Raw genomic sequence first — 23,734 nt, 5'->3', positions numbered from 1 at the left:
GTTTCAACAAATGATAACAACCGACAGTTTTCAGAGCCGGGACAGAAGCCAGGCAGGCCGCACTGGAGCCTGGAGTCCTGGTCCCCGCGCCATGCTGCCCTCCCGGCCCCGTGATGCCCCCTCTCAGAAACATGCCTCTGTGGGCCTGGTGCTGTTCTACACGCCGAGATACAGCCGTGAACCAGACCACGTCGCCCCCCCGCCCCCGCCCACCGTGGAGCATATATGGGTCTCTGCCTCGTGACATTTGGGGCCGTATGGGTCTTTCTCGTGGGGGCCATCTGCACAGTGTAGGACATTTAGCAGTACCCCTGGCCTCCACCGACTAGATGCCAGCGGCAGCGCTCCCCACCCCTGCCACCCCCAGTTGTGACAATCAGAATGTCACAGGGGGGACTTCCCTGGCGGTCCAGTGGTTAAGACCGCACACTTCCAATGTAGGGGATACGGGTTCGAGCCCTGGTTGGGGAACTAAGATCTCACATGCCGTGGGGCGCAGCCAAAAAAAAAACCCCAAAAAAACCCAAGTCACAGGAAGGACTCCCCACCTCTCTGTTATGGCACTCTGAGCAGAGCCTGGCAAGGGATATCCAGAGCAGACACATTCAGGCAGCGGGAAAGGAGGTGCAAATGCCCTGAGTCAGAAGCACTCCCTGGAATGTTCCAGAACATCAAGGAGGCCAGGGTGGCCACAGTGACATGCCAGGGGTAACCAGAGCTCCTGTGCGTGTGAAATTCCCATTTTAAAAAATCCCAGACCATTTCAAATATGATGTGGGAAAATAAACGGGGTGCACATTTAAGCATAGGCAAGGAAATCAAGCGACACAGGTATGGATGGTAAGTGGACCATAAAGCTACAGCGATGAAAACCATTTGACTTGGGGGTGGGAATGGGTGGGGGAAATAGAACAACAGAGCCTGGTAGAAGCCTTGACACAGATCCAACCCACACGAGAATTTAAGATGTGATAAAGGGGGCACCTGGGGGGATGCAGCAAATGCTGTTGCTAGTCAGTGATTTGGAAAAATAAGAGTTTGCTCCCCGACTTTGTGACTGACCCCAGATAAATCACAGATGAGTTAAAGGTTTTAATGTAAATAAAGTCTTATCTGTAGTGGTGTATTTCTTTAAAACCAAGGATACATATGAAGGAAACATGGAGATATGCTAGCATCTATTAAATCTGGTGGTGGGACAGGGGTGACTGTTACTTTCTTTTCTGGATGTTTCTGTACGATACAGAAGAGCACGGCATTATTTAAAATGCAAAATTACAAAGAAGAAACCACGGGAGAACTGTGAACAAGGCAGGTGAATATTTGCCCTGCCCTCTCGGGCTCCAGCCTGTCTCCGGACCCTACTGGTGTGAGCTGTCTGTCCCCGCAGCTTTGGCGATGCTGTGCCCCAGCTGGACCACCCTCAGGCTCCACTCAGATGCTGCCTCTTCCACTGGGAAGCGCCCCTGCCCTCCCCACCCCGTCACCCCCATTAGAACCGACAGCACTGCCTGAGTTTGCTAGAGTGTCTCCTCTGACACCCAGTGCAGCCTGTCGGGTGGTCCTGTTTCCTGTGCCCCCGAGCTGCCCTTTAACCCCCAAGGGTCTGGCCCGGCGTCGGCACCGGCCAGGAGTTCAGGCTGCCTACTGCACACCCTGGGGCTGCTGACCTGGGCGGGCAGGGCTCCGGGCTGCAGGCCTGCTGCTGCTCTGGGCGAGGCAGCCCCTGGCACTGGGTGTCCGGCAGGATCTCCTCGGCCTTGTCCTCCCCGTGGGCCCGGGCGCAGTACAGGATCCTCTGCGCGACTCCGCCCCCACAGGTCACGCTGCAGGCTGCCAGCTGGTACCGCCACCTGGAGCAAACCGGAGTCAGGGGGGACCCCGAGGAGTGGGGAGCTTCCCCTCACTTCCCCAGACTGGAAAGGGCCTGGAAAGGTTCTCTCTCCGGGGGTCACTTTTACGTCTCCACTGAGAGGCTCAGCACGGTGGACAGAGAATATTCAGAAGACCCCATTTTACAGAAGGGGAAGCTGACGTCGCAGCTAGAGAAAGCCCGCGCGCAGCCACGCAGACCCAACGCAGCCAAAAATAAATAAATAAATAAATAATTTTTTTTAAAGAAAGAAGGGGAAGCTGAGGGTGGACGTGTCCAAAAAGCAGTGGGGGGAGGGGCAGGGCACCCAAGGGGCCCTGCCGAGATCTCTGTCTCCAGTGGGAGTCCTAGCCCCGCCGTCACCTGGACCCCACCCCTGCCGGCACTCCCAACCTTCCTTCCCACTGTGTTTGCCACGTCGCACCAACACCATCCAGCGTGAACTATACGTCTCCCCCATCAATCTTATTTATCATCTGTCTCTCCCTTGCCCCCAGCGTCTACTCCAGGAGGGCAGGGATGCCGGTCTGTCTTGTTCACTGCTGTGTCCCCTTGTGCCAGAACAGCACCTGGACATACTTAGTAGGTGCTCAGTAAACAGCAAGTGATGAAAAAATGGCCCATCAACCACGTGCGCCCTCAGCGTCCCAGATCCTGTGTGATGCACGTCACACACTTTAAAAGCCCCCCAGTCTTCCGGGCACCAATACGATCCACTCCTGCAGGTGAGGACGCCAAGGGTCACGAGCTTAACGGGAGGTGATGACGCCACCTCCAAGAATGCCGCCCGCCTAGGACCACCTGTCTCCTTGGGAAGGGGCCCACCTGGCAGGGCAGGGCTCCGGGCTGCAGTCCTGGAGGGGCCTGGGCCGGGGCATCGGCCAGCACTTGGAATGAGGCAGGGAGACAAAGCGGCCTTGGTCCATCCTCACACAGCGAACAGCCAGCGGCACCTGCCCCCCTCCACAGGTCACGGGGCACGGTGCCAAGGCTCGGGTCTCCCACCTGCAGGAAGGAAAGGCCAGTGCTCCGTAGGAAGCCACAGCCAGGGTAAGACTCCTTCCTCCCTGGGGGACCCAGACTGCTGCCCCTCTGCATAGTCTCCCTCCCCCGGACTCACCAAGCCGGGCACGGGGCAGCCTGGCAGACCTCCTGCCGGCTCCCAGGCTTGCTTGCCAGGTCACACAGCTCTTCCCGGACGGGTGTCCTGAGGGCAGAGTCCATGCACACGAAACGCAGCTCCATCAGGCCTGCTGGGAGGAAGGAGGGACCCCGCGCCCCAAGAGGGGGGCTCAGCAAGGACCATGGGTGCCCCACTCTCTGAAGAGCTCTAGCAGACGAGGCCCACGTACATCTGAGTCTCAGCTCTGCCACTTAGCAGCTGTGTGACCTTGGACAAGTGACTTAACCTCTCTGAGCCTCAGGTTTTTCATCTAATGGTGCCTGACTTGGAGAGCTATTTATAAAGATTTTTCAAGGGGAGCTATACAGTGTCTGGTGCATAGTAGGTGCTCAAAAGTGGTAATTGCTCTTATAAATTGAGGGGCGTTATAACAGTTGCTATATGAAAATCTCTTACTGTGTTTATCACCAAGATGTTATTAGGACTGTGTCCTTGCATCTCTCTGCAAAAGTATCCACAAAAGAAATCTCTGGCCTCAATTCTAAACATGCTGGAGTTTACCTGAGCAAGTGATTAGGGTTTTAGTTTGCTTGCTTGCTTATGTATGTATGTATGTATGTATGTATGACACACAGCTTGTGGGATTTTAGTTCCCTGACCAGGGATTGAATCGGGGCCATGGCAGTGAAAGTGCTGAGTCCTAACCCCTGGACCGCCCGGGAATTCCCAGGGTTTTAGTTTAAAACACTGTGTATCTTAAAATTAATTTTGTTTCTCTGGGTTGGCCTCCAGGAAGCTCAGAGCTAAGTTTGGGGCCCATCTTAGACCTTAAGAATACGCTCTTGGGTGCCAATATGGCCAGGTTTTATCATCATTTCCTACCTTCCAGCCAGTCAGTGAGCATATTCATGTGGCTGTCCGTACTTGGCCCCAATCTCCTTGCTTATAATGTCACGTTCTTGTGTAGCTGGATTTTCTGTAAGCCACCTCAAATGCTTTTTTTAGAATTAGCTGACCCTCAGGGGCGTTGGGGTCCTCACCTTGACCACAGGAGACGGAGCACGGCCCCGCCAAGGGAGTCCACACGTGTGCAGCGTGAGCCTCTGGCCTGGCACTGCCCGCTGGGGATGCAGCCTTCTCTCCTGGTGACTGGGTATCTGGCTGCAGAGGGCAAGCAGCAAGCTGGTGGGTCTGGGCTTCCCATCTCCACACCTCTGGGCACCTGGCCCTCCACTCCCACCTACCCCAGTCTCTTCAGGAGAGAACAGAAGTGGTCACCAGCAACCCAAAGGCCTCCCCTGCCCGCTGCTCCTTTCCCGGGAAGCCTGCTCCCTGGCCTCCAGGGGATGGCCTCACCACACGCCCCACCTTGGCCTCTGCGTCAGCATCAGTAGTCAGTGTGGGGCACAACCGCGCTGGGGCTCTGGAGCCAGATTTGCAGGCACACTTGGCCCTGCAGTCCCCACAGCCAGGGGCGGGGCACGGGGATAGGACTGGCTGACACCCTTGTCTGAAAGTAACACCACCCAGCCTGAGGCCGTGGACGCAGGCAGGAGCGTGGCAGCGTCTCTGCGTAGCAGACAACTGACAGTGTTCCATCAGGGTCTGGATTCCTCAGCCTGCTTGCCAGCGGGAAAGGGGCTTCCCAGCAGCTCTGAGATCTGTTTCTAGGGTTGTCCTCTGCCCAGGGCCACCCGAGGACAGCAGCCCTACACAGGGCAGTCTTCTAGCTCTGGCAGGAGGCCAGTGGTAAACAGTGCTCCCCATTCCCCAGTGCCCAGGATACTCACATGGCCCCAGCCCAGAGGACACGCCACCTCGATACAGGGCTCACGGGCAGGCGGCTTCTCGTCTGCGGAGCAGGGCCCAGCAGTTGCTGGCGCCCCCACGCCATCTGCCCCCTGCACACACGTCGTGTTCTGCGCGGCCAGGTCTGTTCCACAGGCCGACGGGCACGCGTCTGGCATCTCCCTGAGGACGCGGCACAAGACAGCCATCAGGCCCTGCCTCTGCTCCCGGGGCAGAGAGGCAGTGAACCTGCTCCCCCATATCCAAGAGCCCAAAGGGGGATCCCCGCCAAAAGGCAGAAGCCAGGGGCCTTTCCCTGAAGCCTGGATGAACGGCTGCTGGCCCTCCACTCGGCACCCAGGGTGCAGTGACACCGGCCCTGAGCCTCCTCCTTCCAGAGGCAAAGGTGGGCCTCCAACCAGACAACCTAGCAGGTGCTGGGAAACAGGTGCCAGATGCAGTCGATCACCAGTTCAGGCACAGTAAATGCATCTCCTGTGGCAGCCCTGAGAGGTGGCGGCTGCTTGGAGTGCTGTGTTGAGAAGGATTCTGAGGCACGATTGGCCCCCAGGAGGAAAGAGTGGTGACTGCTACGTCTGCCACAGATGCGGGGTGTGTGGGGGAAGACGCTCAGAGCCACGTGTGCACCACCAGTGACCTAGGCCACCTCCCGCCCCACTGGACAAAACTGGGGCCCAGAGAGGGAGGGGACTTGCCCGGGTCACCCAGGCAGTTAGTGGCAAATCAGAATGATAAGCCTCTATCAGCTGGGACACTGTGGAAATGACAATAGCAGTGACAAAGTGACATTTATTGCTTTACATCCGTGGTTTTGCTTGATCCTCGCAGCCCTCCATGAACAGAGATTTGGAAGTTCAGAGGCAGAAATGGCCAGTCCAGGGCCTCCGGGATAGGAGGTAATTCCAAGGTCGGCACTCACCCAGGGTGGTGGGACCTAGCCAGAGGCCTCAGGAAAAGGGGACACTCAGAAGGGGCAGGGCTCAGCACAGGGATAAGCCCTGCCAGGGAGACTCTGCCTGGATCTGCCTGGATCCGTGCTCACCTCCGGGGGCAGGGCTGGGAATTGCAGGTCTCCACGGCCGCTGGCTGCTGGGCCAGCGCTCTGCACCGGGAGTGGGGCACCGTCCTCAGGAGGCCGCCCTGGGCCTCCACGCAGCGCACCACGCGCTCCTGCAGGCCCCCTCCACAGGAGGCACTGCATGGGCCGAAGTCTCCGGCCGCCCAGCTGAGGAGAGGAAGAGAGCATCGGGCCTCTGGCCGGGTCCCCAGGCTGGCTCAGGGGCGGGGGTGGGAGGCCGGCAGGTCTGTCTAGGTGAGTCACTTCCCGGGCCTGGCCTGGGCCCACTGTCCCTTCAGGTACCCGGACACCGCGCAGGTACAGCCAGCCCAGCCCTCCAGCTCTCCAGGTGTCCCCAAGCTGCACCTGAGCCTGGGGACCTCTGTCTAAAAGTGCCGGTGGGCGGCTGCCCCAGCCCTGCCCCCAACAGGGACGGCCCTGTCCCTAGCCCTGTGCTCCTGCCAGGGGGTGGGCCCCTCCCTGAGCCTCCCAGGCGGGGCGGTCACCCCCCTGGAGTGGTGAGCGCCTGAGCCCCAGGCACACTCACGACGGGGGACAGGGCATGGGGGCACACGACTCAGACCACGCCGCCGGCTGCCGGCTCCCTGCGCACCGGGCAGCCTCCGCCCACTCGTTCGTGGCCTGGTCCCGACAGCTGTGGGTCACCCAGCGCAGCCCTGCGGGGGGAGAGGGGCTAGACCACCTCCGTGCGGGGAGCAAACCAGGCTTTCAGGCGAGCCCTGCCCCGGGCCTCACCTGCCCCACAGCTCACCGAGCAGGCCCCCCGCACGGGAGCCCACGCCCAGGCCGGCCGACGCTCGGGCTGGAAGTAGGTGAAGGTGATGTCTGGGCGGGCGAGGCTGCCGTACTCCTCCCCATAGCGCCTGTACACCTGCACGAGACACACGGAGAGCCGGGGCCTGTCCAGCGGGCTGTCTGAGGGCCACTGTCACGGCCACCTCCTCCGGGAAGCCTTCGATGTTTCATTCCTCCATCCCTATACTCCTTCCCTCAGCAAGCCATCACCGACGCTGACCCCACGCCACGCTTCAAGGACGGCCCGGTGACCAGGACGCTGCCCTAAGCTCACAGTGGGGTGGGGGAGGGTGGGCTGGTGGTAGGTGCGGGGATAGAGGTTCGCACAGGGGATTATAGGAGCACGGAGAAGGCGCCGAGGTGGACCAGGGTGGGCACCTGGGGGGAGGCGTGGAGGCGGGTGAAGGGGTGTTCCAGCAGAGGGAAGCCCAGCCCCGGCCTGGGGTGAGACCAGCACAGCTCAGGCTTCTGCAGCAGGAGATGAGGCCCAGGGGTGGGCAGGAAGGGGCTGGATCAGGGGCCCTGTAGCTGTCTGGCAGCTTGGGCTCAAGCCTGAGGACACAGAGAGTTAAGGAAGAGTGTCCAGCAGGGAGCCTGGGTCTGTCCGTACTTCAGGAGGGCCACTGGGTCCTGTGAGGGGCCAGTCTGGCGGGCAGAGGCCAGGAGGACGCCCCCAAGGTTCCAACAGCTACTCCCACGACACCTTATCTGGCCACCCGTCACAGTCCTCTGCTAACATGCGGGTTCTTGGCACACGCACACCCCCCATCAGGTCCTGGTTGAGTGTCCCTGAGAGGGGCCCCGGAATCTGTATTTTTTATCCTCCCCACAAAGGGTGACAACAGAGCTGCTTGACAGTCAGTCCTTGGCACAACGTTCCCAGGGGCGGGGACGTGGGTGACCTGGGCCACGTGCGGAGGTGGGGAAGGGGTTAACTGTTCACTGCGGGGCTCGCTCTGGCCTGGCCTGGACTTCTGGGGGAGCCCCTGCTGCCTCCCTAGCCATGGGAGCAGAGGGTGGGGCTGCTAGACCAAAGTGAGGGGCCATCGAGACTTGGACTCCCCCACAAAGGTTGTCAAGGGCTATTTCAACGTCCACTACTTCCTGTCCACCCTCCAGCACCTTCCTCAGCAAAGCACATGCGGCACCACTTGCAGACGAGGTTACGGGGTGCAGGACACATCCAAGCACAGCCGAGGCTCCCAATTCCCTCTGTCCCAAAGAAACAGCAAGAACCAACATCCACCCAGAGCTGCCCCTGGGCCAGGGCCTGCCGCCCACACTGCCCGCCCGTGACCCCAGGAGGTGGGACTGCCATCTGGTCCCCACTCTGCAGATGAAAATCTGGGGAGCCCAGCATCCCTGCCAGAGGAGAGCGAAGCGTGGGAGGGGGATATTCAGGTTCCGGTTCTGGCCCTCACAGTGCCCGCCCCTTTGTCCCAGAACTTCTGGGTGTCTCATTGCCGCTGTTAGGATGGGGCATCCCAGGCCTTGGGCACTTTGAGATGCGAGTCAGCCTGGCCACCTTCCGTGTGCACGTGTGGGGCACCAGACAGTCTGCCAAGTGCCTGCTGTGCATCGTTTTGAAAAAAAAACAAATGCATCTTCACGTCACGTAGGTCTGCTTAGTCTCATTTTGCAGACGGGGAAACTGAGGCTCAGAAAATTAAGTCTTTTGTCCAAGTTTCTGCAGAGCCAGGATTTGAACTCTGGGCTGAGTCCCTAGCCTGGGCTCTTGACGCCTGGGTCACCCTGCTTCCAGCTCTCGGGCTGCCTCTGCTCCTCCTGCATTAGATGCCCCCGCGGTGGGTCTCTAATCTGGGCACTGGCCCAACCAGCCTACCCCACGGTCTCGTGCCCCCCACCCTCCTTCATCCGGGTCTGACGTAGCCCGACCCCAACTCCGCCCTACACAGACCCCCAGCAGCTCCCCAGACCCCCAGGAGGAAGCCTGAACTCCTCACACGGCCAGCAAGGCCCCTCCAGGTCTGCCTAGCCCTCCAGCCTCCTCGCTTGGAGGGTCCCCTTCCTCCCTCCCTCCTAAGCACCCCTCCTGGGCACGCACTGCTTGCTCAAGACACTCCCCTCCCTGCTCGGCCTACAGCGTCAGCTCATCTCAGACCTCGGCAGCAAACTTCCTGTCCCGGGAAGCCCCCGACCCCTGCACAGGGCTCTCCCTCTGACCCGCTCTCAGCACTCCAGAATTCCCGTGGGCTCTGAGCACAGGGACCTCAGGCCCCCCAGCGGCCACTGAGAGGATGAAGAGGTGTGCGTCTGAGCTGACAGACCAGCGGACACCAGGGGGAGGACCCCGGTCACCTGGATCTCCATGTCGTCCTGGGTGGGGCCCTGGATGCGGATCTCCTCCAGGCGGGGCAGCCGGTCCTCAGTCAGGATCACTTTGTACTGGACGTGGCTATCCTCCAGGAGGGAGGGGTAGGTGGTGCTGGGAGAGATGCTCCCATTCCCGGCCACGACATAGCGCCCACGGATCCTCACTGCTGTTGGGGGAGGAGCCATCAGCACCACAGAGACCACCCCCACCCCACCGTGGGAGCCGGCACCACCCCCCTCACAGACAGGTCCTGTTTAAGGAAAGGTGACAACTGGGCCAACGGGGCATGACTTCCACGGCCACACCTGCCACTCCCGCCCCAGGATCCCCAGCCTTCCCGGGGAGCAGGTCCTCCTGGTATCCCACGCTCTGAACAGGGTGTCTGACCACGGGAGGCTCCCCACGTGGCAACTCTGCACCTCTTCCTGGAACCTGGTGAGCGCCGTGGACCTGCTCCCTAAGTACACTCACACCCCACTCTACAGGGGTCAAGGACCCCAGGGAGAGCACCCCACCCCGGATTCAAAGGTCAGGCCAGGGCGCCCCCTGGAAATAAAGACCCACAGCGGCGTTAAGTAAAGAGAGGTTGGCCTTGCCCAAAGACAGGTCTGACCTGCACCCTGTGTCTGACCTGATCCGGAGCGTCTTTGTTTAGGGTAGGAGCTGGCCACACCAGAAAGACCAAACACATGACTTAGGGCGGTGGCCTTGAGTCACCAAGCCTCAGCCAACCTGAAGACTGAGATCGTCCAGGGGGCGATCAATCCATCCCCCAATTGCATCTACATAATGAAGCCCCATAGCACCTGGACCCTGAGCTCAGGAGAGCTCGCAGAGCAGGCAGTACACCGTGTGTGTGGTCACTTTTGAGCTGGACACGGAGCCCTCCCTGACGCTGCCCTAGGCGTCTCCTCCTCTGGCTGATTTTACTTTGCATCCTTCCCCTGTAATAAGCCGTAACGGTGAGCGTAACAGCTCTCAAGAGTTCTGGGGGTCCTCTCAGCGAATCATCCAACGGACGGCAGCTTGGGGAGCACCCGAACTTGCAGCTGGCATCAGAAGTGACAGCACCTTGGGACCGTGCCCTTGACCTTCACGGTCTGGCTAACTCCTGTGGGCGTCCTCTGGCCAACTCACCCAGGTGCGTGAAGAGAGGCCTGCGGTTGATGATGTATATGCTGGTCAGGTTGGGGGTAACGGTCAGGAACGTGACATACTCTAGGAGGAAGCGGGGTGGGGGGGGAATGGGTGGTCTCAGGTCACTTAGGTCACAGTCAAAGGGAGATTTCAGCGCCAGAGGGAGGTGGGCCTCAACTCCTCCACTGACTCTGCAAAAGACCTGACCTGTTCTATAAATAAATCAAAGTCAAGGGTTTTCCAAGCGTAAGGTCCCTCCTGCTAAGAGTCCTTGAGCAGGAGAGGAGAGGACCGCCCACCACAGATTTCCCAATGTCCGTATTTTTTCTGCACCACAGGTGCACTGAGCAACCGTTATTGAGGCGCCACAAGCCCAGCAGCGGCCTCATCACCAAAATCTGAGCCTCATGGGGAGGCTGGCAGAGAGGAACGTGGAGGCTGAGGCCGCTAAGAGGGCCCAGGGCTGAGCCAGAGTGCGGGCCCTGCCACCTAGGCAGCCGGCACCCAGGCTCTGGGCTGTGGGATTTCTTGGAGGCTGGGGGGAACCCGGCCCTTCACCCCCAGGGAGGCCCCTACCTCTGGCTCTTCCGGCCGTGAAAGAGCCGTTCTGCGGACGGCACGTGCTGTTGTCCCCGCCACACACCTGGCACACATCTCGCACCTGCCCGGAGGCCATCCTGCCGTCACAGCCAAACGTCTGAGCAAAGGAGAGTGGCAGGTGAGACCCGGGTGACATCATGGGACGGTGCTGGCCCACTGACACCCACAGCTCGGAGGTTCACACAACCAAATGGGGCATTTCTGCGGCTTCTGACATCTGTGCAGGAGGCAAGCTGAAATGACTTGTCCAGGGTCACAGCAAGGCTCTTGACTCCAAGCTCGGTCCTGTATCCCAGCATCACCCAGGGCAGACTCTACTGCAGCTTCATGGGGGCAGCACCCCCCAGACCTGACCCCTCGAAGGCCCCTTAGCATCTCGGTTTCTGAAGGGAGAGGCCTCGGGGCCACAGTGGATGGAGGGCACCTCCACTGCCCGGGCACGCCTACCTTGCAGCTGCCCGACACGCACAGGCTCAGGGTCCCATCCTCCTGAGGGCTGCCTGGCACACACCGTGTCCCATCCAGGAAACTGTCCCCACGCCTCACAATGAAGCTCTCCCCAACAGCCCGGCACAGATATCTACACAGAGCGTCCCCTGGGAAAGCAGAAGGACAAGAAACCCAGATGGGAGGGTGGCAGGGAGCAGGGAGGGCAGTGACCCTGTGAAACATGATCCAAGTGGGCCCTCACCGACCCCAAGCGTCATCCCGCTTCACTCTTTGCATTTGGGGCAAGGTTTCTATTTCCCACCTGTCCTGCCTCCTGAGGCAGTAATCACATCACGATGTAATAAATGTTACAGAATTACGAGCCAGGGAGCACGCCCGGTGCTTCCCCTGTGTCATCGCACTGACTCCTGCCAGCAATGCTGGCAGCGAGCTACGCCTCTTATCTCCATTTTGCACATGGGGAAACTGAGACTCAGAGATGAGAAGTCATGGTCTGACCTGCTAGCCAGGGTAGGAGGCATCATGTGTCTGATGCAGGGCCGAAGCCTGTCCTCAACATCATCAGAGAGATGGTGGGTCTCCCCCAACGACTCTCCCTGCCCCGGGGTCTCAGGCCTGGCTCGCCCCGGCACCCCCCGGGACCCACCTCGACTGTACTGCTCAGCCGTGCCCCAGCGGTAGAAGGAGGTGCTGCCCAGGGAGAGGCGCAGGGGCTCCCCGTTGGTCTGTGCGCACTGCTCCGACATGAACTCCAGCTGGGTCTTCTCGCAGGCCTGGTGGAAGGAGGCAGAGGACGGGCACGGGAGGGGCCAGGGCCCAGGGCCCGGGGCAGGGGTGTCAGGCAGGGAACCCTCGCCCCGGGAGACAGCAAGGCCCCCGGCAGTGCGAGGGCCAAGACGTGGGTTGGAGCCCAGCTCCTGGCTGCACCTCAGTTCCCTGCTCTGTAAAGTGGGGATGTCAAGCCTTCCTCCGCTGATGGGGGCCTACCACCCAGCAACGCAAAGGAAAGCCAGGCAAACAGCACTGCGGGTGGGAGGCCCCAACTTCAGAAAACGGGGCTGAGTATGTGTTTGCGCTATGTCTGCACCTCCAGAGGCAGGTAATTGGAAAAGTCACAGGAGTCAAGAGAAAAGGGCTTCCGCACAAGAACCTCCGCGGGCGGGCATCCTGGCCTTTTTTTTTTTTTGCGGTACGCGGGCCTCCCACTGCTGTGGCCTCTCCCGTTGCGGAGCACAGGCTCCGGACGCGCAGGCCCAGCGGCTATGGCTCACGGGCCCAGCCGCTCCGCGGCACGTGGGATCCTCCCGGACCGGGGCACGAACCCGTGTCCCCTGCATCGGCAGGCGGACTCCCAACCACCGCGCCACCAGGGAAGCCCCGTCCTGGCCTTTTTTGCACTGGAGTCAGAGGAAAAGAATCCGAGTGGCCCTGCCGAGCAGGTGCGGGGACCACGGCTGCCCTCCTTGCAGGCCTGGCCCTCCCCCACCACCGGGCAAGGACTCCTTTCTCCTGGTCTGGGGAGGCCTCGGAGTCTGCCTGGAGAAGGCGGGGGCTGGGGGGAGGGAGGGAGGGTCTCACCACGTGCAGATCTTAAGTCAAGGCCAGAGGAGTCACTCCACCCCTTCACACCCACTCTGACGGCCGTGTGGGAAACACAGGTAAGTGCTGGAGAGGATGTGGAGAAATGGGAACCCTCGCACTTTGCTGGTGGGGAGGCCAAATGGTTCAGCTGCTGTGGGAAATGGCTCAGAGGTTCCTCAAGGACTTGAACGTAGAATTACCACGGGATCTGCCAATTCCGTTTTGAGGCGTACACCCGAAAGAGTGAAGAGCTGGCACTCAAAGAAGTCCACGTACACACATATTCATAGCAGCACTATTCCCAACAACCAAAGATGGAAACAGCCCCAATGTACGGACAAATGGACAATGGATGAACAGATGAGCGAAATGTGGTCCATCCATGCAGTGGAATACTATTCAGCCATAAAAAGGAGTGAAGTTCTGGGTGGGAGGGAGGTCCAAGAGGGAGGGGATGTATGTACACGTATAGTTGATTCACTTTGTTGTACAGCAGAAACTAACACAACATTGCAAAGCAACCATACCCCAACAAAAAAATAAGAAAATATAAGAAGAAAAGAATAGGGACTTCCCTGGTGGTGCAGTGGTTAAGAATCCGCCTGCCAATGCAGGGGACACGGGTTCGAGCCCTGGTCCGGGAAGATCCCACATGCCGTGGAGCAACTAAGCCCGTGCGCCATGACTACTGAGTCTGTGCTCTAGAGCCTTCGAGCCACAACTACTGAAGCCCACGTGCCACAACTACTGAAGCCCGCGTGCCTAGAGCCCGTGCTCTGCAACAAGAGAAGCCACCGCAATGAGAAGCCCATGCACCGTGGCGAAGAGTAGCCCCCGCTCGCCGCAACTAGAGAAAGCCCGCGCGTAGCAACAAAGACCCAACGCAACCAAAAATAAATAAATTTATAAAAAATAAATAAAAAAGAAGAATAAACCATAAAAAAAAAGAAAAGAAAAAGGAGTGAAGTTCTGATACGCGGTACACGGCTGAACCTTGAAAACAACACGGTGAGTGAAAGAAGCCAGACGCAAAAAGTCACATATTGTATGATTCCAATTATGTGAAATGTCCAGCGCAGGTAAATCCACAGAGATAGAAAGTAGACTGGTGGTTGGCAGGGGCTGGGGAGAGGGGGTATGGGAGTGACTGCTTAATGGGCTGGGGTTTTACTTTGGGGTGATGGAAATGGTTTGGAACTAGATGGAGGTGGTGGTTGCATGATATTGTGAATGTACTACATGCTACTAAACTACACAATTTCAAATGGTTGATTTTATGCTAGGTGAAATTCACCTGAACTTATAACTAAAAGAATCGCCCATGCTCTCGTGGTAGTGGACTTGGCTGCCGGGGAGGAGCATTGTCCTCAGTGCAGAAACGGGCAGCCCTGCAGGGCAGTGGCATCCAGGGAGGGAGGGGGACACTTCAGGGTGAATGCACAGTGGTCCCAAAGCAGGTATTAATAGTACCACCTTCACTCTCACAACGCCCCATGTGAACCACGAATTACAGCCGCCCTGGCCCTTGGGCTCCTCCGGACCCAGTGCTGCCAACAGCACCCCCTCACCCTGCCCGGGGAAGCAGGCCTACCTGGCTGTTGCACATCTTGGCCTGGAGGTCAGCACCTACGCACGCATGCCCCCCAAAGGCAGGTCTGAAAATGCCCACGAGACATGGGTGAGAGGTGAGGTGACCCCCAGCCCCCCACCAGGGCATGTGGAGCAGCCACCTCCCTGACCCACAAAACAGTGCCCTCCATGCGGCACCTGGGGTTGTTGCACTGCCGTCTCCTGGTGACCACACCTCCTCCGCAGGAGCGGGAGCAAGGACTGGCCGGACCCCAGCTAGACCAGTGCCCATGCACCGCCCCCACAGGGGTCAGCTCTGCCAGGGAGCGGCAGTGCCCCTTGGAGCACCACTGCAAGAGAAGGATGGAACCACGTTCTACACCCAGGGCATCCCACACTCACAGGTGCCCACACCCAGGGCATCCCACACCCACAGGACCCCACACCCAGGGCATCCCACGCCAACAGGTGCCCACACCCAGGGCATCCCACACCCACAGGACCCCACACCCAGGGCATCCCACACCCACAGGTACACCCCCCCCACACACACGCACACACACGCACTGGACCCCCATCCTGCTTTGGAGCCAGTGCTAAACAGAAGAGGGCAGGGCCCCTCCCACAGGACAGGGACTGGAGGAAGGGCTGGCCATGCAAGGCTAGGGGAGGGCAGGGGCACTGGGCCGGGAGCAGGATGTCAGGTGGCCGCTGCAGGCCGGCGGGGGGCGGGGTGGTGGTCACGCAGTCACGGGAAAACTTTGCCTCCTCTGGGTGGCGGGCAACAACCCAATCCCTGTCTCCAGGCCGCCACACCGGGCCCGGGGTGGCTGTCCCTCGAGCACCCGCTCTCTCTGGAACAGCGAGGAGGTTGACGGGGCAGGCCAGATGCCCCGCCCGCCCCGGCAGAGTCAGGCGCAAGCCTTCGCTGTTAGCTGTTATGAACCCCCTGCAGAGGGCAAGGCGAGCACTGCGTGCACGCGGGCATCCTGATGCCCACCTGTCCTGACGGGGACCCAGAACGGCTCCAGGGCCCTACGCCCCCGCTTACTGAGGTCCTCCTGTCTGTCTCCCACCCCATGGTGAGGGCTGCAGGCCGCAGGTCTGCGTGAGTGTGCGTGAGCGTGCACACACACACACACGCACGCTCACACGCTCCTTCAGTCCCCGCTCTGACCTTCCCCACGCCACACTCTGTCCCATCCAGGACAGGAACAAGGAGGCGGCTACAGCTGCTCTGGTCCAGGGGGTCTGTGTGGCAGGAGAGAGCCTGGCACATGTCCTAAGAGGGGAGACAGACGGCCAGCTGAGGGGCCACCAGGGCCTGCGGGGTCAGTGTCCAGCCATCACTGTCCCTCCCAGACCACAGGACACGGTGACACAGCCAGCTTCCTGGGCAGTGGTGGGTGGAGAGGACTCCTCCACCAGGAACAGGGACAGTGACCAGGGCCCACAAAAATGTTCTCTTTTAAAATCAGAAGAAGAAAGATGATCTTTTAGATCAGAGAGAATATGCTAATATATAACATTAACACTGTATTTAAAACAACACATGTAAAATTCTATATTTCATGAAAACACTGAGATATAATTCCTAATGTTTTACAAGGGGGAAGGGGCTCACCAAGGCGAAAGTGCCTGTAAGTCCTGTGCGCTCCTGGGAAGGGGGTCTGCCTTTGGGGTGCCTGCCCCCCTTCAGCCCCCCTCCCACTGCCAGCTCCCACCCCGGCTGTAGGGTTCAGCTCGGAGGTCACTTCCTCTGGGAAGCCCTCCAGCTCCCGTTGGGTGGGAAGCCCTCGGTAACTGCCTAGGTAGGATCAAGGTCCACGGGCTCGGCGGCCCTATCAGGACCGGCTCTACCTAATTTGTGGGGCCTCGTCAAGAGAAAAATGTGGGCACCCTTGTTCAAAAATTGAGAATTTCGAGCGGCACCTGACAGTCTGGGCCAGTGGGGTGTCACAGTGCGCAGGGGGCAGGAGCTGGCAGAGGGAGGCCCAGATGCGGTCGGGCGGGGGGGCGGGCGCTTCACCCACTGCTGGACTCACTAGGTGTTCCCTGCGGAAGGTGCAGGCGACCGCCGTCGGGCCGAAGGCGACGCGGCACTGCTCGTTGGCGCCGTAGTACAGGCCGGGGTGCGCCTCGGGAGGGCGCCCCGCGGGCTGGGCCTGCGGCCCCGGCGGGTCCCACACGCAGCGCGCCCGTCCTGCGCTGCGACAAGGCCGCGGCTCAGGCCCGGGGCGGACACCAGGTGGGCGCGGGAAGCGGGGGCGTTTAAAGCGGTGGGCTCGGGCGGGCGAGGATGGGAGTTCTCAGCCCTCGTGCCCCACCAAGAGCTGACGCTGGGCTAGGACAAGGCTCGAGCCTAGGGGAGGGGAGGGGATGGAGGGGCCGATGCACGGGGCGGGGAGGTTGGAGAAGCGGGTCTGCGAAGGAATGGAAGTGGACAGGGGAGAACTGAGCGGTGGGCACAGGAGCGGGACGCGATGGAAAGGAGGGAGGTGGCGCGTGGGCGGGATGGGCGTGGCCAGAGGGATGGGCTGGCGGGGGCGGGGTGGGGGCAGAGATGGAGGGGTGGACGCCGGGAGGAGGGGAGGGCTGGAGGGGTGGGCAGAGGCGGGATGTAGGAGTGCCTCCTGAGAGCCCGTGGAGAGGTGGGCGCGGGGACGCCGCGGAAGTGGGCACAGGGTTGAGGGCAGATGGACGGGTGGGTCCGGGGACGGGAAGGAGGGGGGCTCGCGAAGCGGAGATGGGGGCGTAGGGAGGGGCGGTGCTGGGGGGTGCAGCTACCTGAGCAGGCTCAGCAGCTGCCGGCGGCTGCAGGGGGACCACGCCGGTCCCCCGCGGGCGGGCGCGGCGCCGTCGGAAGCCATCACGTGGCCGCTGGGCCCGCAGCCGCTGCCCGGCGCGCCATCGTGCTCCAGGCCGAAGCTGCGGAGGCGGCGGCGCTGAGGCCGGCGGTGGCCAGGGTCCCCCCACCCCCGCAGGGGTCGTCCCGGCCCCGCCACCAGCTAACCCGGCGGTGGGCCGCGTCGCGTCGGCGCCCAGCCTCAGTTTCCCGCCCGAGGGAGCGCTGGGCCGGCCCGGTGGCTCCCGCCTCTTTTGGCTAATACATATCAAAAGGCTTGAAAAATGTGCAGGCCAAACTCATCCACGGTGTCTTGAGCGTGGGAGGCCATGGCTCGAGGGCATTTGGGGCCCTGCTGCTGACGGCTTTCTTGACCTGGGGGTGGCTCGGTGTGTAAAAGCACCGACTGAATGTGTACTGGTGAAGTGAAAAGGTGGGACCTCTGGCCAATGTTTCTGCTCCCAGTGGAAGGCAATGGTTTTCAATTCCATTTTTTCCTCCAAACAAGATGGATGGAGGAACTGTGATGGGTGGTGGGTCAGATGGGTGAGAGGTCAGACGGAGGTGCAGAGCTGAGAGCGAAGTTGTGCAGCCGTGGGCTGCTGTGGGGATAGGAGCCCCAGCCTTGTCCGTGGAGGTGGGTGTGGGAACCCCTCAGCACTCTCGGAGAGGGGGGGCCGAAAGGCCTGCGGGTGGGAGGGGGGCTGGTGGGCAAGGAAGTTAGACACCCACTTTTCACTTTAGGAGTCGCTGTACTCTGAATTTTTACAGCAAGCAGGTATATACTTTCATCATTAAAAGGCTAAAAATCAAAAAGGAAAGAAACCCTCCACTCCGGGTGAATAATACACAGGAGCACAGATTTGCCCGCAGAACATATAGCAGTCGTATCAGGAAAAGTCTGGAAACAACCTAAATATCTAACACGAGGGGATGAATTAAGTAAATTATGGTGCGTACAAAAAACCCAATATATGTTGTAAGACAATGTTTAGGAGAAATGTTTGGGATATATTTTTACATAAAAAAAGCAGTTAACCAATATACAGCATAATCCCAAGTTTACTAATAAAATGTGTGTGTGTGTGTGTGTGTGTGTGTGTGTGTGTGTAAAGAAAAGATGGATGTTTTCTCTGAGTGGTGGGATTTGGGATCATTTTTGCAGCCTGCTTTTTGTTTACCTAATTTCTTACAAAAGTTAGTTTTTAGCTCCTAAGTTTGTTTGGCTTGTATTTTGAAAAAAAAAATTTCTTTCTTTTAATCCTTCGGTAATGAAGAAATATCAGATTTTCCCAACCCTTGCCCCCGCCCACCCTCCCTAGTCCATTGGGGTCAAGAGTACAGGCTCCTCCAGCTGGCTCTTCTAGGGACCACTGCCAGCCATGCCCTCCCCTCCTGGGGGCCCAGGTCACGTCCTTGTCCGGAGCTTGGGGACAGGGGTTGGGGCCTCTTACCTGTGCCCAATCTCATGGGCAATGGTGACCCCCAGATCGAAGCCGGTATCCTCAGTGATAAGGCAGCTCCAGGAGGGGGAGCAGACGCCACCCAGCTGGGTGACCCCCCGAACCTGCCGGTTCCCATCAGGCAATTCCAGGTCAAACCTCAGGAAGAGAGAACAGATAGCTGGGCAGTGCTGAGGTGCCTGCCCACCGCCGGGCTCCCTTTGCAGAGAGTGGGAGCAGCTCCCCGGCAGGCTGGCAGCCAGTGGGGAGCTCGGCTACCTGGTGATGTAGAGGACCAGGTCAGCATGGCCGGGATCCGCGTCATCCTCAGGGTTGACCATCCTGCTCCACTCACAGACACTCAGCAGTGATGCGGTGATGTTGGCTGTGATATTCGGAGCGTCCTGAGGGACAAGTAACAGAGCGCACGTTTAGGGGATCCACCCCAAGCAGGGCGCGGACCACTGCTGCCATCTCAGTCCTCGTAACAATCCTCTTACTGTCCCATGTTACAGATGAGGAGACTGAGGCTCAGCAGTGCCGCGTGCCAGGGCAGAGCTGGAATTCAGGTCCAGGCCCGGCTGGCGGGAAGCCCTGCCATCACCCCCACTGCTCTGTGCGCATCCGCAGGCAGAAACCGGTTTCCCAGTGACTGGGCGTCCAGCTCAGCGCCTACCTCAGGCTGCGTCAGGATGACCATCTTCACCAGGTGCACTCGGAACTGAGCCCCCAGGGAGGGGTCCCTAAGCAGCTCTGACCCCTGTGGAAGGGCAGGCGGGAGAGGTGACACGTGTGCGTGGGTGCTGCTGACTTCCAGGGGCCCGGGGCGGGGGTGGGGGGGGTTGCCTGGAGAGGATGCTTCATCAGCAGGGAGGGCACCCGAAATGCTAGTCCTTGGGCCTGAGAGCCAGCCATAGAGATAGTCAGAAGGAAGGTCAGCCAACACAGACAAAGCCCGAAACAACGGGATGCGAGTAACTGCCATTAGTCTAGAACGTTCCTTTCAAACACTGCTTCTCTCGGACTGGATTTACCTTGTCCTTTCTCATCTCTGTCCACCTGCCTGAAACACCTCTCTCACCTCCGCTCGCTTAAACTGCTCATGTCCACGAGGCAGCCCGAGGGCCCCCTCCCCCTCCGTGAGCCCTTTCCTGGGCACCCCAATGAGAAGGCTCCCCCCACCAGGCTCCCAGCTCTCCCAGCACGTCTGCCAAGATGCTGACTGTGGTCGACTTGCACTGCGGTTGCTTGCAGCAGCTTGTCCTCTAAAGGAGCCGTGGCACCCAGCAGAGAGGACGTGGCGCCACCGGCCTCAGCTGACCTGAGTCTGAACCCAGGCCCTGCCCCTTCCTACCTGTATGCTCAGGATCCCGTTTACTAACCTCAGGACCCCCGTTTCCTCATCTGTAAAATGGAGAGAAAGCCTGCCATGGTCATTGGCAGACTTAGGAACAGTGCGGCTGGCATGAGGTGGGTGCCCAGTCATGCCGCTGGCCATTACCACGACTGGCACCATCTGGGCAGAAGCCAGTCTGCAATCTACCACCTGACCATCCTTGGCCCTCATAAAACACGTTAAATGACCACAGGGAGTGTGGTTTGATTACCAAATTTCAGCATATTCGAGGTGGGGGGGACCCCCAGAGCTTGAAAACAGTAGCTTTCAAGTGACCTAGAGGGAATATTTTCCACCTCTGGAGTCGGTAGGTGGAAACCCAAGCAGGTTGTCCTGGACTTGAGCCAGCTTTTCCAGGGGTCAGGGCTGCATGGGTGTGGCCTCTGGGACCCAGACTCCCTCCAGGGTGCGAGGCCCAGAGAACACATGGGAAAGGAGAGGTGTCGGAGGGCCTGGGGCTCTGAGATTGGGGGATCTTTTCCTTCTGTCCAGAATAGCTGGGCATACCTGAGGCCGGGGACAAGATGGTACTAAGGATCCCACGCTCTAGGATGGCTGCCTGGCCTCCGGGGCCAACTTACCAGGGGGGCAATGCCGGCCCTGCCGCTGCCGGCGGTGATATTAATCTCCTGACGTTATGGAAACTTACCTGGCCGCCTTAGAACACGTGTGTCTGTGTGTGTTTCGCATGTGAATGCGCTCGTGGTTGGGCACAGACCGTCAGACTGAATGTGTCATCAGGTGCTGCAGTCACCTGTTTCTGTGCTGCCTATTTTTCTCCGAGGTAATGGTTAGTGGGAGCCATGCTTCCTGCCCCACCGTTACCCCTAGAAGCCAGGTGAAGGGGAGGCCTGCGGACATGGGGGTACCCACAAGAAGGGCGCTGGGAGAGCCTGGTGTGGGGCAGCCAGGCTGGCTGCCGGGGCAGTGCTGGCCGACATGCCCACGGATCAAAGGGACGTTGTGGGAGAGGCCAGGGTTGAGGGTCCCCGGGCGAAGGGACCCAAGTAGCAAGAGGCTGGGCGTTGCACTCCCCAGTGGGGTAACGGAGAAAGAACAGATCACGCCTCTCCCCACCCCAGGGCCCTGAGCCCCAAGTGTGACCCCAGCCTCAGGTTCATACGGAGCTCAGCCCCCCAGACGAGACAGCTCACTGACGACGCTGTGCACAAGCCCCGGGTGCAGGGCACTGTGTCCAGAGGCTCCCGAGGACGGGCTGGTTGTGGTCTCTGAGGACAGCCACCGCCCCCCCCGGACTCCTGCGCCTCGCCTGGGTCAGCGCCGCCCACAGAGCCCACTCCCACGTGAGCACTCACCATGTTGAGGTTGGTGAGCACGTAGCGCTCCGTGTCCTCCTGGTGAGCCCGGTGCATGTCAGGGCCCACGGCCACCAGCAGCTCCAGGTGCAGGAGGCTCCTGGCAGCCTGTCTCCGGAGGCGAGAGGCGGGAGGACGGCCTGGCGGGGCAGGGGGCAGGGCCGAGAGCCAGGGTCCTAGAGAGCAGGTGAGATGTGGCTTTGACCTCGCGGCCCCCACGGCGCCCACGGCCAGGCCCCTCCATCACCCTGCGCTCCTGGGCTTGGAGACGCGCCGCTTACTGTGGGGATGAGGGCGTGGACAGGCCCGACCCTCGTTTTCTCACAGGGCATGTGGGGAGCCAGAGAGGGCCTCTCTCCCGGCACAGGGAGACTGAGGGAGCGGTTCCTCTTTTGTGTTTTTTAATCACTAATTGGCTAAGCATTTGGTTTATTTATTTGTTTATATATTTATTGAGGCATAGTTGATTTACAGTGTTGTGTTAGGTTCAGGTATACAGCAAAGTGATTCAGTTATACATATACGTATATGTCTATTCTTTTTCAGATTCTTTTCCCTTATAGGTTATTACAAAATCTTTTTTTTTTTTTTCTAGATCCCCACCCGGGGATCGAACCCGCACTCCGTGCATTGGGAGTGCGCAGTCTTAACCACTGGACTGCCAGGGAAGTCCAAGGTTATTACAAAATCTTGAGTATAGCTCCCCGTGCTATACAGTAGGACCTTGTTGGTTATCTATTTGGTATACAGTAGGGTGTATCTGTTAATCCCAACTCCTGATTTCTCCTCCCCCCTCCCCCTTTGGTAACTAGTTTTCTGTGTTGAGTGAGCAGGTCTGCCCTGACCCTCCTGGAGCTGGCCTCTCAGCACCCACGGTTTCACGCCCTTAGACAACCCCCAACTCATCTGGGACATCTTGGTCCTCCCAGCTCTTCAGGAGGAAACACTCTCGGAGGGTGAGAGGTCCCGAGGTCTCGCATGTCACTCGTGTTGTGACTGTTAGAACTGACAGCTCGGCCAGCTTACAGGAGAGAGGCGGCCGGGACTTGGGAGGATGGCCGTCTCAGGTGGAGACGTTTCATTCTACCCCTCGGGCCCAGATCCCATTGCTGCCTGGGCATTCGGGGCAGCACAAGGCCAGGAAACAGCTACTGTGTGGCTTTTGTGTCCTTCTGGTCATCCCAAAGCCCCACGCTGGGCGCACACTGGAGTAGGGGGTCACCCCCAAGATGGCAAGAAAAGCCCAGGACCACACCCCGCTTGCAGCCGGGGCGCAGCCTGGGGAAGGCGTGAGCGGGCGTGGTGGCAGCAGAGCCGGCCCTGGTCCTGCCCATGCCCTGGAGCCATCCTGGAGGCCTGCGGCAGCCACTTCCCATCTTTGGGCCTCTGGGTTCCCATCTGCAGCATCGGACCTATCAGGAACCGCTGACCTCGGCCCGCCCGAGGCTCCAAGGTGCACGTCTGTGAACACGCTTTGTAAACTGTGAATGGCTGTTCAGAGGCGGGAGGTCTACCTGCCCACCAAGCAGACGGCCTGGGGCCACGGCTGGTGGCCACGTGTTCTGGCCTGCCCCGTGAGCTGGGCACTCCCCTGCATGCTAACAAAGGTGGCTGGTGGAGCTGGGCCCAGGCATCAGGAGAGCTGGTCCCTCCCACAGAGCTGTCCTTGACGCAGCTCCACCCTCCCTCTCCCAGGAGCTGTACCTGGAACCGTGGGTGCCCTGGGGGTGGGCCTGTGGATCAGGCGGGGCTGGGTACCACCCCAGGAAGGGAGGCACCAGCTCCCGGTGCCGCCTCCTCAACGGCTGGATATAGAACCTGTCTGCACCCACCAGGATGTCGCCCTCCTGGAGGAGAGAGAGCCGCCTGGTGCACACAGCCCCGTCCCCCATGCAGGGCCATCACAGCACCAGGCATGGACTCGCCCCCTCCAAGGGCTCCTGCCCAAGTCCAAGGTCCGAGAGCCCATCTGTGTGGAACAGCGGGGGAGCCACGCCCTCTGGGGGCTGCTCTCGCTGCCTACCATCTGCTGCCAGGCCCCCAGCCACACTTCCAGTCCCTGTCATGCACAAGGCCTCCGGGCCCCAGTCTGCAGGGCCTGGTAAAGATCCCGGCGGGGCCCCACGTGTGCAAGAATGGAGGGGGTCTTGAGGGACTAGCTAGGCCTGCGCTAATGAACAGCACTGCCTGTCACCAGATGGGCCCTGAGTGGCATCTGTTCCAACCCAGGCTGGGCCTCCTGACCCCGGAATGGGGCGGGGAGGCAGGTGGTTATGATATAAACGGCTCTGGCTCATTCAGTGACTCATCGTGACAACTGGTGACAATCCCCAAAGATACCCAAGAGGCGAGTGCTGCTGCCTTCACCATTTCTTTCTTTCTTAA

At 59.9% G+C, this 23,734-nt stretch overlaps 1 protein-coding gene across 1 annotated transcript in view; it reads right to left on the bottom strand.

Moving 5' to 3' along the window:
* Window positions 1-23,734, bottom strand: part of ADAMTS13 (ADAM metallopeptidase with thrombospondin type 1 motif 13) — a gene marked incomplete at both ends in the record, with an annotated part of 31,527 nt that overhangs the window by 5,685 nt on the left and 2,108 nt on the right. Inside the window, 22 exons of the mRNA XM_079705875.1 lie at window positions 1,671-1,853; window positions 2,699-2,878; window positions 2,994-3,123; window positions 4,037-4,157; window positions 4,787-4,967; window positions 5,848-6,030; window positions 6,410-6,539; window positions 6,619-6,754; window positions 8,998-9,179; window positions 10,151-10,231; window positions 10,727-10,847; window positions 11,198-11,346; window positions 11,847-11,973; window positions 14,373-14,436; window positions 14,549-14,700; window positions 15,528-15,632; window positions 16,396-16,558; window positions 17,138-17,278; window positions 18,650-18,796; window positions 18,917-19,041; window positions 19,314-19,397; window positions 21,350-21,525. Of these exons, the coding sequence (XP_079562001.1) occupies window positions 1,671-1,853; window positions 2,699-2,878; window positions 2,994-3,123; window positions 4,037-4,157; window positions 4,787-4,967; window positions 5,848-6,030; window positions 6,410-6,539; window positions 6,619-6,754; window positions 8,998-9,179; window positions 10,151-10,231; window positions 10,727-10,847; window positions 11,198-11,346; window positions 11,847-11,973; window positions 14,373-14,436; window positions 14,549-14,700; window positions 15,528-15,632; window positions 16,396-16,558; window positions 17,138-17,278; window positions 18,650-18,796; window positions 18,917-19,041; window positions 19,314-19,397; window positions 21,350-21,525 (3,061 nt within the window). The remainder of the gene's footprint in view (window positions 1-1,670; window positions 1,854-2,698; window positions 2,879-2,993; window positions 3,124-4,036; window positions 4,158-4,786; window positions 4,968-5,847; window positions 6,031-6,409; window positions 6,540-6,618; window positions 6,755-8,997; window positions 9,180-10,150; window positions 10,232-10,726; window positions 10,848-11,197; window positions 11,347-11,846; window positions 11,974-14,372; window positions 14,437-14,548; window positions 14,701-15,527; window positions 15,633-16,395; window positions 16,559-17,137; window positions 17,279-18,649; window positions 18,797-18,916; window positions 19,042-19,313; window positions 19,398-21,349; window positions 21,526-23,734) is intronic.

The sequence above is a fragment of the Hyperoodon ampullatus genome (genome assembly GCF_949752795.1).
Source record: "Hyperoodon ampullatus genome assembly, chromosome: 6".
Taxonomy (NCBI): Eukaryota; Metazoa; Chordata; class Mammalia; order Artiodactyla; family Ziphiidae; genus Hyperoodon; species Hyperoodon ampullatus.
This window is presented reverse-complemented; position numbering and strand designations above follow the sequence as displayed.